Source organism: Mucor velutinosus (genome assembly GCF_035048745.1).
Source record: "Mucor velutinosus strain NIH1002 chromosome Unknown tig00001542, whole genome shotgun sequence".
NCBI lineage: Eukaryota > Fungi > Mucoromycota > Mucoromycetes > Mucorales > Mucoraceae > Mucor > Mucor velutinosus.
In genome coordinates, this window is record NW_027041924.1 from 1,613,772 (window position 1) to 1,632,241 (window position 18,470).

Sequence of the window (18,470 nt, forward strand, 5' to 3'; positions counted from 1 at the left end):
GTTTTTACCAATCACTTTTTAAAAGTTTTCGATTACGCCATCTTTGAACAACGAGGCTCTTTCAAGGCTCTTTCGCTTATACATCACTTTTCAAAAAGTTTTTGTTTTTGCCAACTTTGAACGACGATATCTCAACAACTAGGATACATCCATCTTGCATCCAAGTATATTTAGATACATCCATTTCAGCTCTACAACATATCTTGATTTCAGATCGATTCAGCAATTTTTCGACGAATTCAACATTTTCACTATTTTTTTTTACAAAGGTCAACAAAAGTTACACTCCAGTTACAAGTTACACTCTATGTCAGTCAATTCTGAAATGACTTGGGCTGAACGTGCATCTCGTGGTTCTACTATGAGGTTCTATCAGCCATCCAAGAGGCGTTCGGTGGAGGCCGCCGCTTCTTCTTACCCTTTGGTGGGTTCTGTGATGTTTGAGGATGATGATTTGAAGAGTCAAATCTTAGCTAGTAAGGCAATGGCGATTGTGCAGCAGGCACTTACTTCTGGTTCAGTTCTCTTTTCTTTCCGTAAGGGTTTGTTTGGTGATCGTGTGGATGCGTACAAGGTAATTCAAACCCAGGTGTCTTCTCTGGTGGAATTTCGTCCTTTAAGTGTCTACGATGAAAAGAACGATGGTTCTTTGCTTATTGAAGCCAAGTTCGAGGAGGTGGATGATGCGAACAAGGCTATGACAACTGGTGTTAACGTGAATGGCATGGTGTACAAGGCTGTTCACGCCAAGGAATGCAAGGAGTTTGGTGATTTGAAGTTTGTCCAGTTTACTTTGATGCGCATCGTCAAAGAACCCACTTTTTTGCATGATTTGATCAAGTCTTTGTCGTTTTATGGTCGTGTCCTGCAGGTGAAGAAGTTCACTCGTGGTGGTTTCTTTGAGGGCAAGTTTTCGGTGATGGTGGATACCTCGGTGGGATATCAGGTAGAGGGTGGTGAGTGGCAGGAGGCTCAACCTCTAGATAGAATGCTCTATCTCAGCGAGTTTGATTTCTTTGTCGCAGCGACATATAAGGGTGCTCCTCCTGTTTGTCATTTCTGTCGTCATAGTGGTCATGTCCGCGCTAAATGTCCTGAGTTGCTCCAGCGTAGATGTTATGGATGTGGAAAGCATGGTCACATGTTGCGTTTTTGTCCTAATAAGGAGGATCAATCTGGTGCCAAGAAGCAAAAGGTGGATCATCAACTGAAGGATTCGGAGGAGGTCACTGAGGCACGTCGACAGACGGTGCATTTGATGGATTTCGTTGCTAAGGCAAAGCTAGGAGCAGGTAGGGAAGTGGAAGAGAAAGTCGAAGAAGAAGAACTCGAGTCTGTAGTAGACGAAGAGGAAGAATCTCTTCAGGGTGTTGTTGATGGTGTTGACGCGTCTGAAAATGACAAGTCCACTAAAAGTGATAATTTGGAGGTGCAAATGGAGGATCTTCAAGGTGAAGATCATCAGGATAAGTTACACGGAGATGATGCTATGGAAGAAGATGATGAGATCGTGCTTGCTGGTAGTGGTGTCAAGAAGCTTCCTGATGTGCGTGGCTCTGCATTCTCGAAATACGCTTCTAATGAGGTGGCTCTTACTATGAATGTTGACTCTCCAGAGGAGATGATGGGTTTGTCTAAGCTCAAGGAGGCCTCTCAGAGGAAGCGAATGGAATTGAATGCCAATTTGAAGGCTGTGAATGGTGCTGGTGTTGCTTCTGGTACTGGTGTTGGTGTTCTTGGTAACAAGTCTGCTGGTGCTGTTGGTGTCAAGAATAGCAAGAACAATGGCAAATTGCCTCTCAAGACTAAGCAAGACGCCCGTAGGGCTCAATGAGTACAAAATTAGGCATCAAGATTGGCTCCTTGAACACGCGTAGCTTGTTCATGCAGTCTAATCCTACAAATTTCAAAGAGTTTTCATCTTATCTTCGCTCCTCCTCTCTCCATCTGGATATCCTTTGCTTGCAAGAGGTATCTCATTTCCGCTCTCAATCTACTCTCACTGAATCTCAAGTCCGTTCCTTTTCTTTTGCTTTTCCTAATTGTTCTCTCGTTGTGTCCAAGCACTGTGCTATTATATGTCTCAATTCTCGCTATTCTTTGGTGGATACGGAGGTATTGTTGGATGAACGTTGTCTTGTTGCATCTGTCGTAGATGCCTCAAGCAATGTTTTGTGCAAAGTGGCCAACATCTATGGTCCAGCGCAGTCTTCTGACCGTCCTTCATTTATCTCTGATTTTCTCTCTCTTTCTCTTTGGTCTGATGTGTTCAACACACCTTGGATGGTTATGGGTGATTTCAACATTCACTTGCACTCTTTGCCTACTTCTCGTCAAGCCGATGTCGCTCCTTTTGTTCACTGGTTGCGTACTCACTTTGTCAATTGTCATCCGGATGGTTTAGCTACGTTTCCAAAGAGCAATACTTGTATTGATTACATCTTTGGTCACTCTTCTCTTGCTCCTCGTTTGACTAATAGTCAGTTACTATATATGCCCAGTAGGTGGACGGATCACTCTCTTTTGACTGTTGAAATGTTGCCTGCGACAGCTAGTATTGGTCCTGGTAGTTGGCGGTTTAATCCAACTCTGCTTGATGATAAGGAATTTGTTGCGTTGTTGAATGCCACGGTGTCATTGTTCTTCTCTGGTGCTGTTGGTGGTGGGTCTAAGGGTGTCAATACTAGTCAAGGTGGTAGTGGTGACCCTGAAAGCACGGTGGCTAGATGGGAATCCTTCAAGTTGTTACTAAAGTGCTGTGCACAAAAGTACACTAGAAGCATGAAAGCACGATTCAAGAACAAAGTTTTTACGCTTCAACTGGAACGTATTAGGGCTCTGTCAACGTCTGTATCAGGTGTTGAGACTAGGAATGCTATTGATCAAACTGACAGAGTGTCTACTGCTACAGGTGATGCTGAGCAGCAGGTCAGGCAACTAGAAGTTTTGATTGAGAATCAGATACAGAAAGAGACTAGTCAGAATATGCTTCGCTCTGCCACTCGTTGGTTAGAACAGGGAGAACGTAGCAACAAGTATTTCTATCGTTCGATCAAGGTGCGAGAGTCTCAACAGACAATTCAATCCTTAAAGTGCTCTACTACTGGAGATATCTTGGTGGAAGCAGCAGCTATCAACAGGGAGGCACAAGGTTTTTACCAAAGGCTATATACCCCTGATGCTGTCGATGCTGAAGCTATCGATACTCTCCTGGGGAATGTTCCAACTGATGTACGTCTATCATCTTTGGATGGTGATATGCTAATGGAACTTCCAACTCGCGAGGTTTTGTTGTCTCTGCTCACTCATGCTCCCAAGTCTAAAAGTCCTGGTCTTGACGGTTTGCCTTTTGAATTATATCAATATCTTGCTGGTGTTTCAACTGATTTTCTTGACTTGCTTGTGGATGTGTTGGGTGCAGCTTTTTCTGGTGTGTTTCCTCCTTCGTGGCAGCAAACTCGTATGGTCTTATTGTTCAAGAAGGGTGACCCTCAGTTGTTGGTTAACTGGAGACCTTTGTCCTTAATTAACAGTGATGCCAAGTTATTTACAAAGCTCATTGCTAATCGTATGAACAAAGTGTTGCCAAAGTTAATCAACCCTTATCAAACTGGTTTTCTCCCTCATCGTCTGATCTCTGACAATGGCTGGTTAAATCAGTTGTTGATGTCTCACTTGCGTGTTGTTGCTCCTGATTTACCTCAAGTGGCTGTTTTGTTGGATCAAGAGAAGGCGTATGATCGGGTTCATCCCGAGTATCTTTGTCGTGTGTTGCTCCGGTTTGGTTTCCCTGGTGAGTTGGTGTCTTGTCTGTCTTCTTTGTTCTTTGGAACCAAGATTTCAGTGTCTATCAATGGTTGGCTTGGTGCTCCTGTACCTCAGTTGCGAGGTCTTCGTCAAGGTGATCCTCTCTCTCCATTGCTATTCAATCTGGCATTTGAGCCTTTGCTTCGTTCTCTTCTTGCTTGTCCTGGTCTCTCTGGTGTTACTCTGTCTCCTGTTGATATCCCACGTAAATGGAAGCCTTCACCGGTTGAAGTTCGTGTGGATCATGGTACTGGTGCCCGGAATTGGACTTTGGACTTTGTTAGTGGCTCTGTTGCTCCTCCTCCTGTCAAGATTCTGAGCTATGCGGATGATCTTGAGGTGTTTTTGTCTTCGCCAGAAGAGTGGTCTGTGTTGTTGTCTGTTCTTGATCTGTATGGCCGAGCATCTAATGCGAAAGTCAATATCAGCAAGACAGTGTTGGTGTCGTTGTCTGGTGTGTCTCACTCTGCTTGGGTTGCTTTGGCTGATTCTACTGGTCTCCAGTGGCATGACGCTCACTCTCGTGGTGCAGTACGTTACTTGGGTTATCCCTTGTATCATACTGAAAGTCAACTTCAAGACTATCTTGATGGTGTCTTGGTGAAGGTCCAGCGACACAGTAACTTGTTGAAACAAAGGAATCTCTCCATTAGGGGAGCAGGACTAGTGGCTAACTCGTTACTGTTGTCAAAGGTATATCATTTGTTGCGTGTTGTTCCTGGTGGTGGTGTAACTGCGTCGTGGTTGAAGTTGCTCACAAAGGTGGTTCGTGAGTATCTGGTGTCTTTTCGCCCCGGTGTTGCCTGGTCTACTTTGTGTCTTCCTCGCAAATTTGGTGGTGTTGGTCTCGTGGATATAGCAGATCAAAGCTTAGCTTTGCATCTTGTCTATTTGCAACGTTTGTTGCGTCCACCCTCTCCCAGTGATTTTGTCTCCTCTTGGTTGGTGTATGCTTTTCAAGTTTACACTGGTCATAAGTCCATCTTGCCGTGGTTTTGTTTTCCTGGTCTTTACCAGTCTCGTGTGTCTTCTGTGCCTGCTCTAACACATCTCGGAAAGCTTCTGTTGAGATTGCCAAAGTTAGTTCCTTCCTCTGGTTGGTCTGCTAGGTGGTTTCTTGATCTTCCCTTGTGTTCTGTACTCAGTACTGTGCCTTCTGTTCGTCCTCCTCGTGATCCATCATCTCTTGATCCTCGTTTCTTAGTGTCGGATGTCTCTTTCTGGCAACCTGATCTAGGTATAGTTGATGGTGTCACTTCCCATCTTGCTTGGTCATCTCGTGTTTTGCGCCCTGTTTTTCTTGCCTTGAACCGTGATCGTGGTCCTGTCTCTCTGGTATTCCCGCCTGTCATGGATAGTAAGATAGTCTTGTCTCAAGCAGACTATTTTACTATGCCCCGTTCTGATGGTGCTACCTCTTGGATGCCAGATTGTACTCATTGGACTGTCTCCAACTCGTCTCGTTCTGCTGCTCCGGTTGCTCGTCTCTCTCTTGGTGCTTTGCGAAGGTATTGGCACCCTGCAAAGGGTACCATTACCTCTCGTATGGGTCCTCCCTTGAAGTTGCCTGCCCATTTGTTGATATCTCCTGCTTTGTGGCGTCTTTTCTGGTCCCTGGAAATGCCTGCAAAGGCTTTCACACCTTGGTGGCGATTGCTACATGACCGTGTCCCGCACCGTTCGTGGTGCCATAGGATTATGCCTACAAAAGTTCTGTCTCCTGCTTGTGCTCTTTGTGGTTTTGCTACAGAGGACCTTTACCATTTCGTGGTGGGTTGCCATATCAAGTCATTTTTCTGGCAGGATGTAGTCTCTTTGTTGTCACTTCAAGAGCTACTCCCCTCTGCTTCTTCTATTTGGTTGGCGCTGACTACCTTTTGTAGTGGTTCAGATTTGTTGGTGATCGATGAGGATGTTCTGATTGCTCTTGGTGCTGCTTACAGTACACTTTGGAAGTATCATTGGCGATGCGTCATAGACGAGGAGCCTTGGATAGCTTCTGCTGCTATCAACATGGTCCGTCAAGACCATGGTACACTCTTTTCTTCTCTTTCTTTGGCAAGTGTTCAAGCTGGCACCTTGGCCTTGCCTATAATTACTGTATAGACTATAAATTTCAAAGCTAATAAAGATACACTTTAATACAAAAAAAAAAAAAAAATCTTTGAACAACGATATCTCGACAACTAGGATACATCCATCTTGCATCCAAGTATATTTTGATACATCCATTTCAGCTCTACAACATATCTTGATTTCAGATCGATTCAACAATTTTTCGTCGAATTCATCTTTTTCACTACTTTTTCAACAACGCGACTTAGTTACACTCTAGATTACAAGTTACACTCTACGTCTGTTACACTCCATGTCTTCCCAATCTGAATTGACTTGGGCTCAAAGAGCTTCACGTCAAAAGGTGGGTCGATTTCTCCAGCCCAACAAGCGACGATTGGACAATCCAACTGATGTACCACTGGTGGGTACTGTTCTCTATGAAGATGATGACCTGAAGGGTCAAATTTTGGCAAGCAAGGCTATGGCGATTATTCAGCAATCCCTTTCTTCTGGTTCTGTTCTGTTCACGTTTCAGAAAACTTTGTTTCCTGATCGTGTTGCCGCTTACAAAGTGATTCAAGATCAAATTTCACCTGACGTGGAATTTCGACCTCTTAGTTTGTATGATTCTCGTGCTGATGGTTCTCTGCTGATTGAAGCCAGGTTTGCTCAGGTGGAGCATGCACAAGTGGCTATGCGTGAAGGGGTGACAGTACAAGGTGTAGTGTACAAAGCGTCTACCTCCAAGGAAAGTGCTGAATTTGGGGATGTCAAGCATGTGCGGTTTACACTTATGCGTATGGTGGACAAGACCACTTTTTTGTCGGATCTTATGGAGTCCTTGTCGTACTTTGGTAAGGTACTGCAAGTGAAGAAGTTTACTCACCATGGTTACTTTGAGGGTAAACTTTCGGTGATTTTGGATACTTCTGTTGGATTTCAGGTAGGGGATGAGTGGCAGGAGGCCAAACCCCTAGATAGAATGCTCTATCTGAGCGAATTTGACTGTTTTGTGCCAGCGACTTATCAAGGTGCTCCACCTGTTTGTCATTTCTGTCAACACAGCGGTCATGTTCGCGCCAAATGTCCTGAATTGGCTAGACGTTGTTGCTTTAGGTGCAATAAGCAAGGGCACATGTTGCGTTTTTGTCCTGAAAAGGAGGTTCAGTCTGCAAATTTCACCAAGAAGCACAAAGTTCACCATCATTCTGAGAATTCTGAGGATGTCACTCTGGCTCGTAAGAACACTGTGGAATTGATGGAATATATTGAGAAGGAAAAATTAGGCGTAGGTAAGGAGGTGGAGAAGGTAGAAGAAGAAGAACTCGATTATCGTGTAGTCGAGGATGAATCTCTTCAGGGTGAAAGTGTTGACGAATCTGAAAATGATGAGTCCACTGGTAACGAGGATTTGGATCTTCTGAGTGAAGATAACCACCAGGTAAGTATGAATGAGGATGAGGATGAGGACATGGAGGACGACAAGATTGTGCTTGCTGGAGCTCCCAAGAAGCTGGATACCGTGCGTGGTTCTGCCTACTCCAAGTATGCGTCTGCTGAGGTGGCTGTGAATATGAACATTGACTCGCCTGAGGAGATGTTGAATTTGACCAAGTTGAAGGATCTTGCTCAGCGCAAAAGAATGGAGTTCAATGCAAACCTGAAAGGTACTACTGGTGCTGGTGTAAACAGTGGTAGCAAGCTGGGTAACTCTGGTGGTGTTTCTTCTGGTACTGGTGCTAAGGGTAACAAGTCTGGTGTTGCTTCTGGTGTTGCTTCCGGTGGTGTTTCTGGTGGTGTTTCTGGTGTTGTCAAGAATAACAAGACTAATGGCCGTGCGCCTCTCAAGACTAAGCAAGACGCCCGTAGGGCTCAATGAGTACAAAATTAGGCATCAAGATTGGCTCCTTGAACACGCGTAGCTTGTTCATGCAGTCTAATCCTACAAATTTCAAAGAGTTTTCATCTTATCTTCGCTCCTCCTCTCTCCATCTGGATATCCTTTGCTTGCAAGAGGTATCTCATTTCCGCTCTCAATCTACTCTTACTGAATCTCAAGTCCGTTCCTTTTCTTTTGCTTTTCCTAATTGTTCTCTCGTTGTGTCTAAACACTGTGCTATTATATGTCTTAATTCTCGGTTTTCCCTGGTGGATACGGAGGTATTGTTGGATGAACGTTGTCTTGTTGCATCTGTCGTAGATGCCTCAAGCAATGTTTTGTGCAAAGTGGCCAATATTTATGGTCCCGCGCAGTCTTTTGACCGTCCTTCATTTATCTCTGATTTTCTCTCTCTTTCTGTTTGGTCTGATGTGTTCAACACACCTTGGATGGTTATGGGTGATTTCAACATTCACTTGCACTCTTTGTCTACTTCTCGTCAAGCCGATGTCGCTCCTTTTGTTCACTGGTTGCGTACTCACTTTGTCAATTGTCATCCGGATGGTCTAGCCACGTTTCCAAAGAGCAATACTTGTATTGATTACATCTTTGGTCACTCTTCTCTTGCTCCTCGTTTGACTAATAGTCAGTTACTATATATGCCTAGTAGGTGGACGGATCACTCTCTTTTGACTGTTGAAATGTTACCTGCGACAGCTAGTATTGGTCCTGGTAGTTGGCGGTTCAATCCAACTCTGCTTGATGACAAGGAATTTGTTGCGTTGTTGAATGCCACGGTGTCATTGTTCTTCTCTGGTGCTGTTGGTGGTGGGTCTAAGGGTGTCAATACTAGTCAAGGTGGTAGTGGTGACTCTGAAAGCACGGTGGCTAGATGGGAATCCTTCAAGTTGTTACTAAAGTGCTGTGCACAAAAGTACACTAGAAGCATGAAAGCACGATTCAAGAACAAAGTTTTTACGCTTCAACTGGAACGTATTAGGGCTCTGTCAACGTCTGTATCAGGTGTTGAGACTAGGAATGCTATTGATCAAACTGACAGAGTGTCTACTGCTACAGGTGATGCTGAGCAGCAGGTCAGGCAACTAGAAGTTTTGATTGAGAATCAGATACAGAAAGAGACTAGTCAGAATATGCTTCGCTCTGCCACTCGTTGGTTAGAACAGGGAGAACGTAGCAACAAGTATTTCTATCGTTCGATCAAGGTGCGAGAGTCTCAACAGACAATTCAATCCTTAAAGTGCTCTACTACTGGGGATATCTTGGTGGAAGCAGCAGCTATCAACAGGGAGGCACAAGGTTTTTACCAAAGGCTATATACCCCTGATGCTGTCGATGCTGAAGCTATCGATACTCTCCTGGGGAATGTTCCAACTGATGTACGTCTATCATCTTTGGATGGTGATATGCTAATGGAACTTCCAACTCGCGATGTTTTGTTGTCTTTGCTCACTCATGCTCCCAAGTCTAAAAGTCCTGGTCTTGACGGTTTGCCTTTTGAATTGTATCAATATCTTGCTGGTGTTTCAACTGATTTTCTTGACTTGCTTGTGGATGTGTTGGGTGCAGCTTTTTCTGGTGTGTTTCCTCCTTCGTGGCAACAAACTCGTATGGTCTTATTGTTCAAGAAGGGTGACCCTCAGTTGTTGGTTAACTGGAGACCTTTGTCCTTAATTAACAGTGATGCCAAGTTATTTACAAAGCTCATTGCTAATCGTATGAACAAAGTGTTGCCAAAGTTAATCAACCCTTATCAAACTGGTTTTCTCCCTCATCGTCTGATCTCTGACAATGGCTGGTTAAATCAGTTGTTGATGTCTCACTTGCGTGTTGTTGCTCCTGATTTACCTCAAGTGGCTGTTTTGTTGGATCAAGAGAAGGCGTACGATCGGGTTCACCCTGAGTATCTTTGTCGTGTGTTGCTCCGGTTTGGTTTTCCTGGTGATTTGGTGTCTTGTCTGTCTTCTTTGTTCTTTGGAACCAAGATTTCAGTGTCTATCAATGGTTGGCTTGGTGCTCCTGTGCCTCAATTGCGAGGTCTTCGTCAAGGTGATCCTCTCTCTCCATTGCTATTCAATCTGGCATTTGAGCCTTTGCTTCGTTCTCTTCTTGCTTGTCCTGGTCTTTCTGGTGTTACTCTGTCTCCTGTTGATATCCCACGTAAATGGAAGCCTTCACCGGTTGAAGTTCGTGTGGATCATGGTACTGGTGCCCGGAATTGGACTTTGGACTTTGTTAGTGGCTCTGTTGCTCCTCCTCCTGTCAAGATTCTGAGCTATGCCGATGATCTTGAGGTGTTTTTGTCTTCGCCAGAAGAGTGGTCTGTGTTGTTGTCTGTTCTTGATCTGTATGGCCGAGCATCTAATGCGAAAGTCAATATCAGCAAGACAGTGTTGGTGTCGTTGTCTGGTGTGTCCCACTCTGCTTGGGTTGCTTTGGCTGAAACTACTGGTCTCCAGTGGCATGACGCTCACTCTCGTGGTGCAGTACGTTACTTGGGTTATCCCTTGTATCATACTGAAAGTCAACTTCAAGACTATCTTGATGGTGTCTTGGTGAAGGTCCAGCGACACAGTAACTTGTTGAAACAAAGGAATCTCTCCATTAGGGGAGCAGGACTAGTGGCTAACTCGTTACTGTTGTCAAAGGTATATCATTTGTTGCGTGTTGTTCCTGGTGGTGCTACTACTGCGTCGTGGTTGAAGTCTCTCACTACGGTGGTCCGTGAGTATCTGGTGTCCTTTCGCCCTGGTGTTGCTTGGTCTACTTTGTGTCTCCCCCGCAAGTTTGGTGGTGTTGGTCTCGTGGATATAGCAGATCAAAGCTTAGCTTTGCATCTTGTCTATTTGCAACGTTTGTTGCGTCCACCCTCTCCTAGTGATTTTGTCTCCTCTTGGTTGGTGTATGCTTTTCAAGTTTACACTGGTCATAAGTCCATCTTGCCGTGGTTTTGTTCTCCTGGTCTTTACCAGTCTCGTGTGTCATCTGTGCCTGCTCTAACACATCTTGGAAAGCTTCTGTTGAGATTGCCAAAGCTAGTTCCTTCCTCTGGTTGGTCTGCTAGGTGGTTTCTTGATCTTCCCTTGTGTTCTGTACTCAGTACTGTGCCTTCTGTTCGTCCTCCTCGTGATCCATCATCTCTTGATCCTCGTTTCTTGGTGTCGGATGTCTCTTTCTGGCAACCTGATCTAGGTATAGTTGATGGTGTCACCTCTCATCTTGCTTGGTCATCTCGTGTTTTGCGCCCTGTTTTTCTTGCCTTGAACCGTGATCGTGGTCCTGTCTCTCTGGTATTCCCGCCTGTCATGGATAGTAAGATAGTCTTGTCTCAAGCAGACTATTTTACTATGCCCCGTTCTGATGGTGCTACCTCTTGGATGCCAGATTGTACTCATTGGACTGTCTCCAACTCGTCTCGTTCTGCTGCTCCGGTTGCTCGTCTCTCTCTTGGTGCTTTGCGAAGGTATTGGCACCCTGCAAAGGGTACCATTACCTCTCGTATGGGTCCTCCCTTGAAGTTGCCTGCCCATTTGTTGCTGTCTCCTGCTTCGTGGCGTCTTTTCTGGTCCCTGGAAATGCCTGCAAAGGCTTTCACACCTTGGTGGCGATTGCTACATGACCGTGTCCCGCACCGTTCGTGGTGCCATAGGATTATGCCTACAAAAGTTCTGTCTCCTGCTTGTGCTCTTTGTGGTTTCTCTTCAGAGGACCTTTACCATTTCGTGGTGGGTTGCCATATCAAGTCATTTTTCTGGCAGGATGTAGTCTCTTTGTTGTCACTTCAAGAGCTACTCCCCTCTGCTTCTTCTATTTGGTTGGCGCTGACTACCTTTTGTAGTGGTTCGGATTTGTTGGTGATCGATGAGGATGTTCTGATTGCTCTTGGTGCTGCTTACAGTACACTTTGGAAGTATCATTGGCGATGCGTCATAGACGAGGAGCCTTGGATAGCTTCTGCTGCTATCAACATGGTCCGTCAAGACCATGGTATACTCTTTTCTTCTCTTTCTTTGGCAAGTGTTCAAGCTGGCACCTTGGCCTTGCCTGTAAACTCTGTATAGATTATAAATTTAAAGCTAATAAAGATACACTTTAATACAAAAAAAAAAAAAAAAAAAAAATTTTTTTTTTATGCCTCTCAGAGGAAGCGAATGGAATTGAATAGGGGAGCAGGACTAGTGGCTAACTCGTTACTGTTGTCAAAGGTATATCATTTGTTGCGTGTTGTTCCTGGTGGTGCTACTACTGCGTCGTAGTTGAAGTCTCTCACTACGGTGGTCCGTGAATATCTGGTGTCTTTTCGCCCTGGTGTTGCCTGGTCTACTTTGTGTCTTCCTCGCAAATTTGGTGGTGTTGGTCTCGTGGATATAGCAGATCAGAGCTTAGCTTTGCATCTTGTCTATTTGCAACGTTTGTTGCGTCCACCCTCTCCTAGTGATTTTGTCTCCTCTTGGTTGGTGTATGCTTTTCAAGTTTACACTGGTCATAAGTCCATCTTGCCATGGTTTTGTTTTCCTGGTCTTTACCAGTCTCGTGTGTCATCTGTGCCTGCTTTAACACATCTTGGAAAGCTTTTGTTGAGATTGCCAAAGTTAGTTCCTTCCTCTGGTTGGTCTGCTAGGTGGTTTCTTGATCTTCCCTTGTGTTCTGTACTCAGTACTGTGCCTTCTGTTCGTCCTCCTCGTGATCCATCATCTCTTGATCCTCGTTTCTTGGTGTCGGATGTCTCTTTCTGGCAACCTGATCTAGGTATAGTTGATGGTGTCACCTCTCATCTTGCTTGGTCATCTCGTGTTTTGCGCCCTGTTTTTCTTGCCTTGAACCGTGATCGTGGTCCTGTCTCTCTGGTATTCCCGCCTGTCATGGATAGTAAGATAGTCTTGTCTCAAGCAGACTATTTTACTATGCCCCGTTCTGATGGTGCTACCTCTTGGATGCCAGATTGTTCACATTAGACTGTCTCCAACTCGTCTCGTTCTGCTGCTCCGGTTGCTCGTCTCTCTCTTGGTGCTTTGCGAAGGTATTGGCACCCTGCAAAGGGTACCATTACCTCTCGTATGGGTCCTCCCTTGAAGTTGCCTGCTCATTTGTTGCTGTCTCCTGCTTTGTGGCGTACTTTCTGGTCCCTGGAAATGCCTGCAAAGGCTTTCACACCTTAGTGGCGATTGCTACATGACCGTGTCCAGCACCGTTCGTGGTGCCATAAGATTATGCCTACAAAAGTTCTGTCTCCTGCTTGTGCTCTTTGCGGTTTTGCTACAGAGGACCTTTACCATTTCGTGGTGGTTGCCATGTCAAGTCATTTTTCTGGCAGGATGTAGTCTCTTTGTTGTCACTTCAAGAGCTACTCCCCTCTGCTTCTTCTATTTGGTTGGCGCTGACTACCTTTTGTAGTGGTTCAGATTTGTTGGTGATCGATGAGGATGTTCTGATTGCTCTTGGTGCTGCCTACAGTACACTTTGGAAGTATCATTGGCGATGCGTCATAGACGAGGAGCCTTGGATAGCTTCTGCTGCTATCAACATGGTCCGTCAAGACCATGGTACACTCTTTTCTTCTCTTTCTTTGGCAAGTGTTCAAGCTGGCACCTTGGCTTTGCCTGTAAATTCTGTATAGATTATAAATTTAAAGCTAATAAAGATACACTTTAATACAAAAAAAAAGGTTCAAATCTCGCAGTGCCTTGGTTTTTCATATGTAGTGGTTCAAGTTCCTAATTTCATTCATCTGTATCTCATGACAATTTGCATGTAAGGAGCATCTTGGTCGAGCTGACCTACTAGTGTGTCAAGTCTGCGTGCGCCGCGGGTGGCGGTAAATCCTTCTTTGTTTCCTGGCTTCGGGTCACAGTTCTTATATAAAGTTCTTAGAGTTTCGATTTATCAGTTCAATAAAAGACAACTTTAAATACAGAAAAAAAAGTAAATTGTAACTTTACCGTTGTAACTATTGTGTGTGAAATCTATACGGATAATGGAATTTTGAGTTACTTTTATGATAAAAAGACGAAAACAAATTCTCCACATTAGCCCTTACGAGTCCTGGTCTCTATACATCTGAAAGCCATTGATGGGTTCGTTGTTATTCTATATCTTGACTCCTCATAACTGGAGGCTACGAACAAGGTCAGAGTTAAACTTTGCACGTTTACCTAGTGTCTCCTGCATTTGATAATCAACTTGCTCATTCATACTGGGACACAAAAAAGTAAAGACGGCTTCGCAATTGAAGCATACTAAGACATCTCGTGGCTACTACGAAATCAAAAAATATTTTTTTTTTAAACGAAATACGCTAATTCTCAGTTTGGCTATCGTTTTTTGACCCAAATAATTAAAGGAAGTTCCTAATTCTTGGAGTTTTTCTTCCGATAAAAGCAACGAGGCATTTAGCAAATTATGTCGTTGTTTATGTCTAGTTGAGGGCTACAATGTTTGTTTAGCATGGTGCTATTGCTTGATAGCTTTTGTGATGTCGAGAAAAAGTAGAAATTTGCAGTATCAAAATGCCATTTACCAGTTCAAGCTCAGGCACATCTGTGCGTTGTTCAGGAATAACGGGGCTACTATGATATATAAGATGAAGAAAGACCAACTGATGTATATTAATGTAGATACAGTGCTTCCAGTACCAATTGGTCACTTTTTTGAAAATTTGGTCGCCCAAAAATACTAAAAATAGGGCTTTAATTGGTCACTTTTTTGACTCTCAATCGGCCACTTATTTGGACTTCATTTGGTTAATTTTTTGAACATCATTTGGTTATTTCGCCTATAATTCAGACTTGAGATGGCATCTGATTTGAGATTCTATAACGAAGATGGCCAAGGACACATCTACGATGAAGATGGAAGAGAGGCTATGGCAGTTGATGAGATTCCTTCATTTCGCCTTACAAAGCTGAAGATCCTTCAAAATTTCATAAAACATACAGAGGTTGATATGTCTGGTCTTTCCGAAGGCTATGACACCACCATGAAGGATGCACCAAAGAAGAAAGATAGAGCTGCGGAGTATACGAAATATACTCCTTATCAACGAGAGGCTTACATACATTACGCTTTCGAGAAAGGCTTGACTCATGATGAATCTTGCAGACTTGCAAATGTCAACAAGTACACAGCTCGAAAATGGAGGGCTGAATACAAGTCCAACCCTGATGCTGGTGTTCCTGAAAAGAAGACAAACAAGACAGGAAAGCAGCGTATATCGCAGCTAAACGAGCAACATAAAGACATCTTGATACGCTTCTATGACGAAAAGCCTATAGCAACTATTCAGGATGGCGTGGAGGCACTCACCAATAGCTTTGAAGGATTGACAATTAAGAAGACGCGAGTTGCTGAATTCATGAAGAATGAATGTAACCTTAGCTTGAAGAGTATCGCTCGCAATCCAGTTCAACAAAACAGTACCAAGACTGTCGAGGCTAGGGCAGCTTGGGTTGCTGAATGGGTTGCAAAGGGAATCGACTACCACAACAATTGTATGTTTGTTGATGAATCTTGCTTCAACGTCAACATGACTCGAGGCAGAGCCTGGTCAAAGAAAGGAGAGCCAGCTATTGAAGAAACGCCATCTACAAAAGCAGTATCAAAGACTGCTCTCGGCGCTGTATCGTCTGCTGGCGTTGTCAATGTAAGTATCAGAGAAGCTGGCAATGTGAAGAGAAAAGTAGCTGGTGCTACGAAAAGAAAGGCTCCAGAAGATTGGCTCAACTTGCCCAAGGGTACTACTGGCAACCATTTCATGCAGTCTGCTGTGGATACGGTGGATATTATGGATCAGTTTCCAGAAATGAGGGGCTATCACATTGTCACGGATAACGCTCCTATCCACGTCCATAACATTGTTGATCCCATTATAATCCGTCGTGAATATATACCTGTGTATCTTCCGCCTTACTCACCCGAACTAAATTCAATTGAGCAACTTTGGAAGGATCTTAAGGACTATGTTAAGAGAGATAAACTTGAAGATAATGAGACTCTTACTTCGCGAATGATGGATGCTTGTGAGAAGGTAACGCTTCAGAACATACGAAACTACATTCAGCATTCCATAAATATTTTACCCAAGTGTTTGAATAAAGAGCCTATCTAAGAAGGAGCAGCGTCTCTATTGTATGACCAAATGATGTTCAAAAAATTAACCAAATGAAGTCCAAATAAGTGGCCGATTGAGATTCGAAAAAGCAACCAATTGAGAGTCAAAAAAGTGACCAATTGAAGCTCTATTTTTAGTATTTTTGGGCGACCAAATTTTCAAAAAAGTGACCAATTGGTATCGGAAGCACTGTACTTGGATATTTATACTAATAATGTGATATTAAACAACATCTGGCTGAATGTCTTAATGAGTATAGCTGAGTCCTCCTATGTCGGATGCTTGATTTCTTTATATCTTTATCACAAAGAGGCAATTTAAAAAAAGCTTTGGGACTGAAACATCAAAAGGTACTTTTTAGTTTATGTATTTTGAGAAAGAAACCACTTTTGACCGAAATATACAAATACATTGTTTGACCATGATTTTTTGACCCCAACCCTCAGGGAAAAATCATGGCTTTAGGCGTTTTACAAGATACAGAAGCAGCAAAGCATCCAACAAATTATACCATTCGATGCGTACATTAAAGAGCTACAATATTCATGTAGTGGTCTGATATGGTTTACTTACTAGCTCTTTCAATAATAAGGACAAAGTAAATTTCTGGAGTCTCAGAATGTCATTCTGGAGTTCTCTCCCAGACTCATTTAATTGTCCGACTAAATGGGGTCTAGCTGGGTCCTCTTACGTTTAATGTTTGATTTCTCCATATCCTTGTTAATAAGGTGTGTGTTGTAATGAAATAGCCACCCAAACGCAACTTAATTGAAAACCAAAGTTCATCAAATACCACTCATTCAAATTCATGCTATTTGGATCTATTATTAAAAGCGCTCAAATGTACATCAACAACCATTTAAACATACTAAAGTAAAGATACACGCTTATATCGCACATCGTGTGAATGAATCACTCCTGATCACAGTGTATTCAATCACACCCATGATGGTCGTAATAAGAGATGTTATCTTTATCCAAATAAAATCGAATCAATAACAAGCATATTCAAATATGACAACTATGCCCTGCTGCCATAGTTGAACAATATCCCAGATAAAGGGTCCCAGACTTCAATAACAAACATCACACTTTAAACCATCAAGATTACATTAAGTCATGCTATAACGATAGCTCACCCAAGCCCATCAAGGTTACTCAAATTGACCCTTATGACCAGTGCTCTTGCATTGATTACCACTTTAAATCAAACATCAACAACATTTGCCAGATATTGCAATAGAAGAACCTATTGCTCTCTATCATCACTAATCCTACAAGCTAGTTGCAAACGTATAAATACTCTTCTTTTTTTTACTCAATTCCAGGATCTTTAGTTCATTTTATACACAAATAAAATACAGTTGATTTCTATTGTATTTTACCTTTGCTTTATTTTTTTATGAAATCTATTCAAACCTGATTTCACTGCATGTGTGAAGAGATATTTTGAATCTGAGGCATTAAAAGGCATCTTTTATTTTATATTTTTTTTTAGAAAAGAGCCATTTCTGAGCAAGATATGCCAGCCTTTACTAAATTACGGTTTCTGAAAAATTCCCGGTTTCGTTGGACGTTTTACTAACGACTCAAGCAGTAGATTATCCAACAAAGTATACCATCCTGTTTGTCTAATTGAGGGCTACAATACTTATTCAATGAACTAGTACAGCTTACTTGCTAGAAGATCTAGAGATAATGAGGAAAAAGGTGAATTTTACGAGCTTCAAAATGCCATTTCACGCTCAAGCTTGGACACTGGTTTGATAACCGGCTGAAAGGTGTATGACAGGGTAGCCTCACCTTCCATGCTTTTTTCCTTGACATTTTGATTTGTAGAATATTAAATAAGAAATTTGTTTCAATTGAGACACTAAGAGGTATCTTTCTGTTATTTTTGAGTTTTGTAAAAGGGTTCATTTTCATGGAGATACCCCAATTCTCTCTTTACCTCCAGCTTTTGATTGCCTTAACCTTTGTTAAGAATATAGATCTCATATCTGAGAGACAAATACATTATACAATGTTTAGTACATGAGAAGGGTTGAGCAGGAGCAGAGATGGGTGGTATATTGAGATCTCTTTATTATTCAAGCAGTGTAAAGAAACATGAATGGTACCTGCTGTAATTTTTTTTGTATTAAAGTGTATCTTTATTAGCTTTAAAGTTTATAATCTATACAGAATTTACAGGCAAGGACAAGGTGCCAGCTTGAACACTTGCCAAAGAAAGAGAAGAAAAGAGTGTACCATGGTCTTGACGGACCATATTGATAGCAGCAGAAGCTATCCAAGGCTCCTCGTCTATGACGCATCGCCAATGATACTACCAAAGTGTACTGTAAGCAGCACCAAGAGCAATCAGAACATCCTCATCGATCACCAACAAATCTGAACCACTACAAAAGGTGGTCAGCGCCAACCAAATAGAAAAAGCAGAGGGGAGTAGCTCTTACTGTGACTAAAAAAGATCTGAATATTGCTGAATATTTCTGAATCCATTTTTCGGAAAACTGCCACTTTAGGAAAAATTTGCCGAAATTTTTCTGAATGGCATTCAGAGAAATTCATTCTAAAAAATTCAGAAAAATTCATGTAGTT

General features: G+C 42.8%; 6 protein-coding genes across 6 annotated transcripts; all 6 read left to right on the plus strand.

The window, feature by feature from the left end:
* Positions 1-307: 307 nt before the first annotated feature.
* ECM16 (putative ATP-dependent RNA helicase DHR1) lies at positions 308-1,834 on the plus strand (the record flags this gene model as incomplete). The annotated part of the gene is made up of 1 exon (XM_064824505.1): positions 308-1,834. The coding sequence occupies one exon, from the start codon at positions 308-310 to the stop codon at positions 1,832-1,834; it is 1,527 nt and encodes a 508-aa protein (XP_064677441.1).
* Positions 1,835-1,884: 50 nt separating this feature from the next.
* ACF2 (endo-1,3-beta glucanase) lies at positions 1,885-5,913 on the plus strand (the record flags this gene model as incomplete). Its single annotated transcript, XM_064824506.1, has 1 exon — positions 1,885-5,913. The coding sequence occupies one exon, from the start codon at positions 1,885-1,887 to the stop codon at positions 5,911-5,913; it is 4,029 nt and encodes a 1,342-aa protein (XP_064677442.1).
* A 262-nt stretch (positions 5,914-6,175) lies between these two features.
* ATC70_005210 (uncharacterized protein) lies at positions 6,176-7,744 on the plus strand (the record flags this gene model as incomplete). Its single annotated transcript, XM_064824507.1, has 1 exon — positions 6,176-7,744. The coding sequence occupies one exon, from the start codon at positions 6,176-6,178 to the stop codon at positions 7,742-7,744; it is 1,569 nt and encodes a 522-aa protein (XP_064677443.1).
* Positions 7,745-7,794: 50 nt separating this feature from the next.
* On the plus strand, positions 7,795-11,823 carry ATC70_005211 (uncharacterized protein; the record flags this gene model as incomplete). The annotated part of the gene is made up of 1 exon (XM_064824508.1): positions 7,795-11,823. The coding sequence occupies one exon, from the start codon at positions 7,795-7,797 to the stop codon at positions 11,821-11,823; it is 4,029 nt and encodes a 1,342-aa protein (XP_064677444.1).
* Positions 11,824-11,913: 90 nt separating this feature from the next.
* VTS1_1 (Flap-structured DNA-binding and RNA-binding protein) lies at positions 11,914-12,921 on the plus strand (the record flags this gene model as incomplete). Its single annotated transcript, XM_064824509.1, has 3 exons — positions 11,914-11,967; positions 12,019-12,639; positions 12,718-12,921. 3 exons carry the CDS (start codon positions 11,914-11,916, stop codon positions 12,919-12,921), a joined length of 879 nt encoding a protein of 292 aa, XP_064677445.1.
* Positions 12,922-14,552: 1,631 nt separating this feature from the next.
* Positions 14,553-15,866, plus strand: CDC4_2 (SCF ubiquitin ligase complex subunit cdc4; the record flags this gene model as incomplete). Its single annotated transcript, XM_064824510.1, has 1 exon — positions 14,553-15,866. The coding sequence occupies one exon, from the start codon at positions 14,553-14,555 to the stop codon at positions 15,864-15,866; it is 1,314 nt and encodes a 437-aa protein (XP_064677446.1).
* Between the last annotated feature and the right edge of the window lie 2,604 nt (positions 15,867-18,470).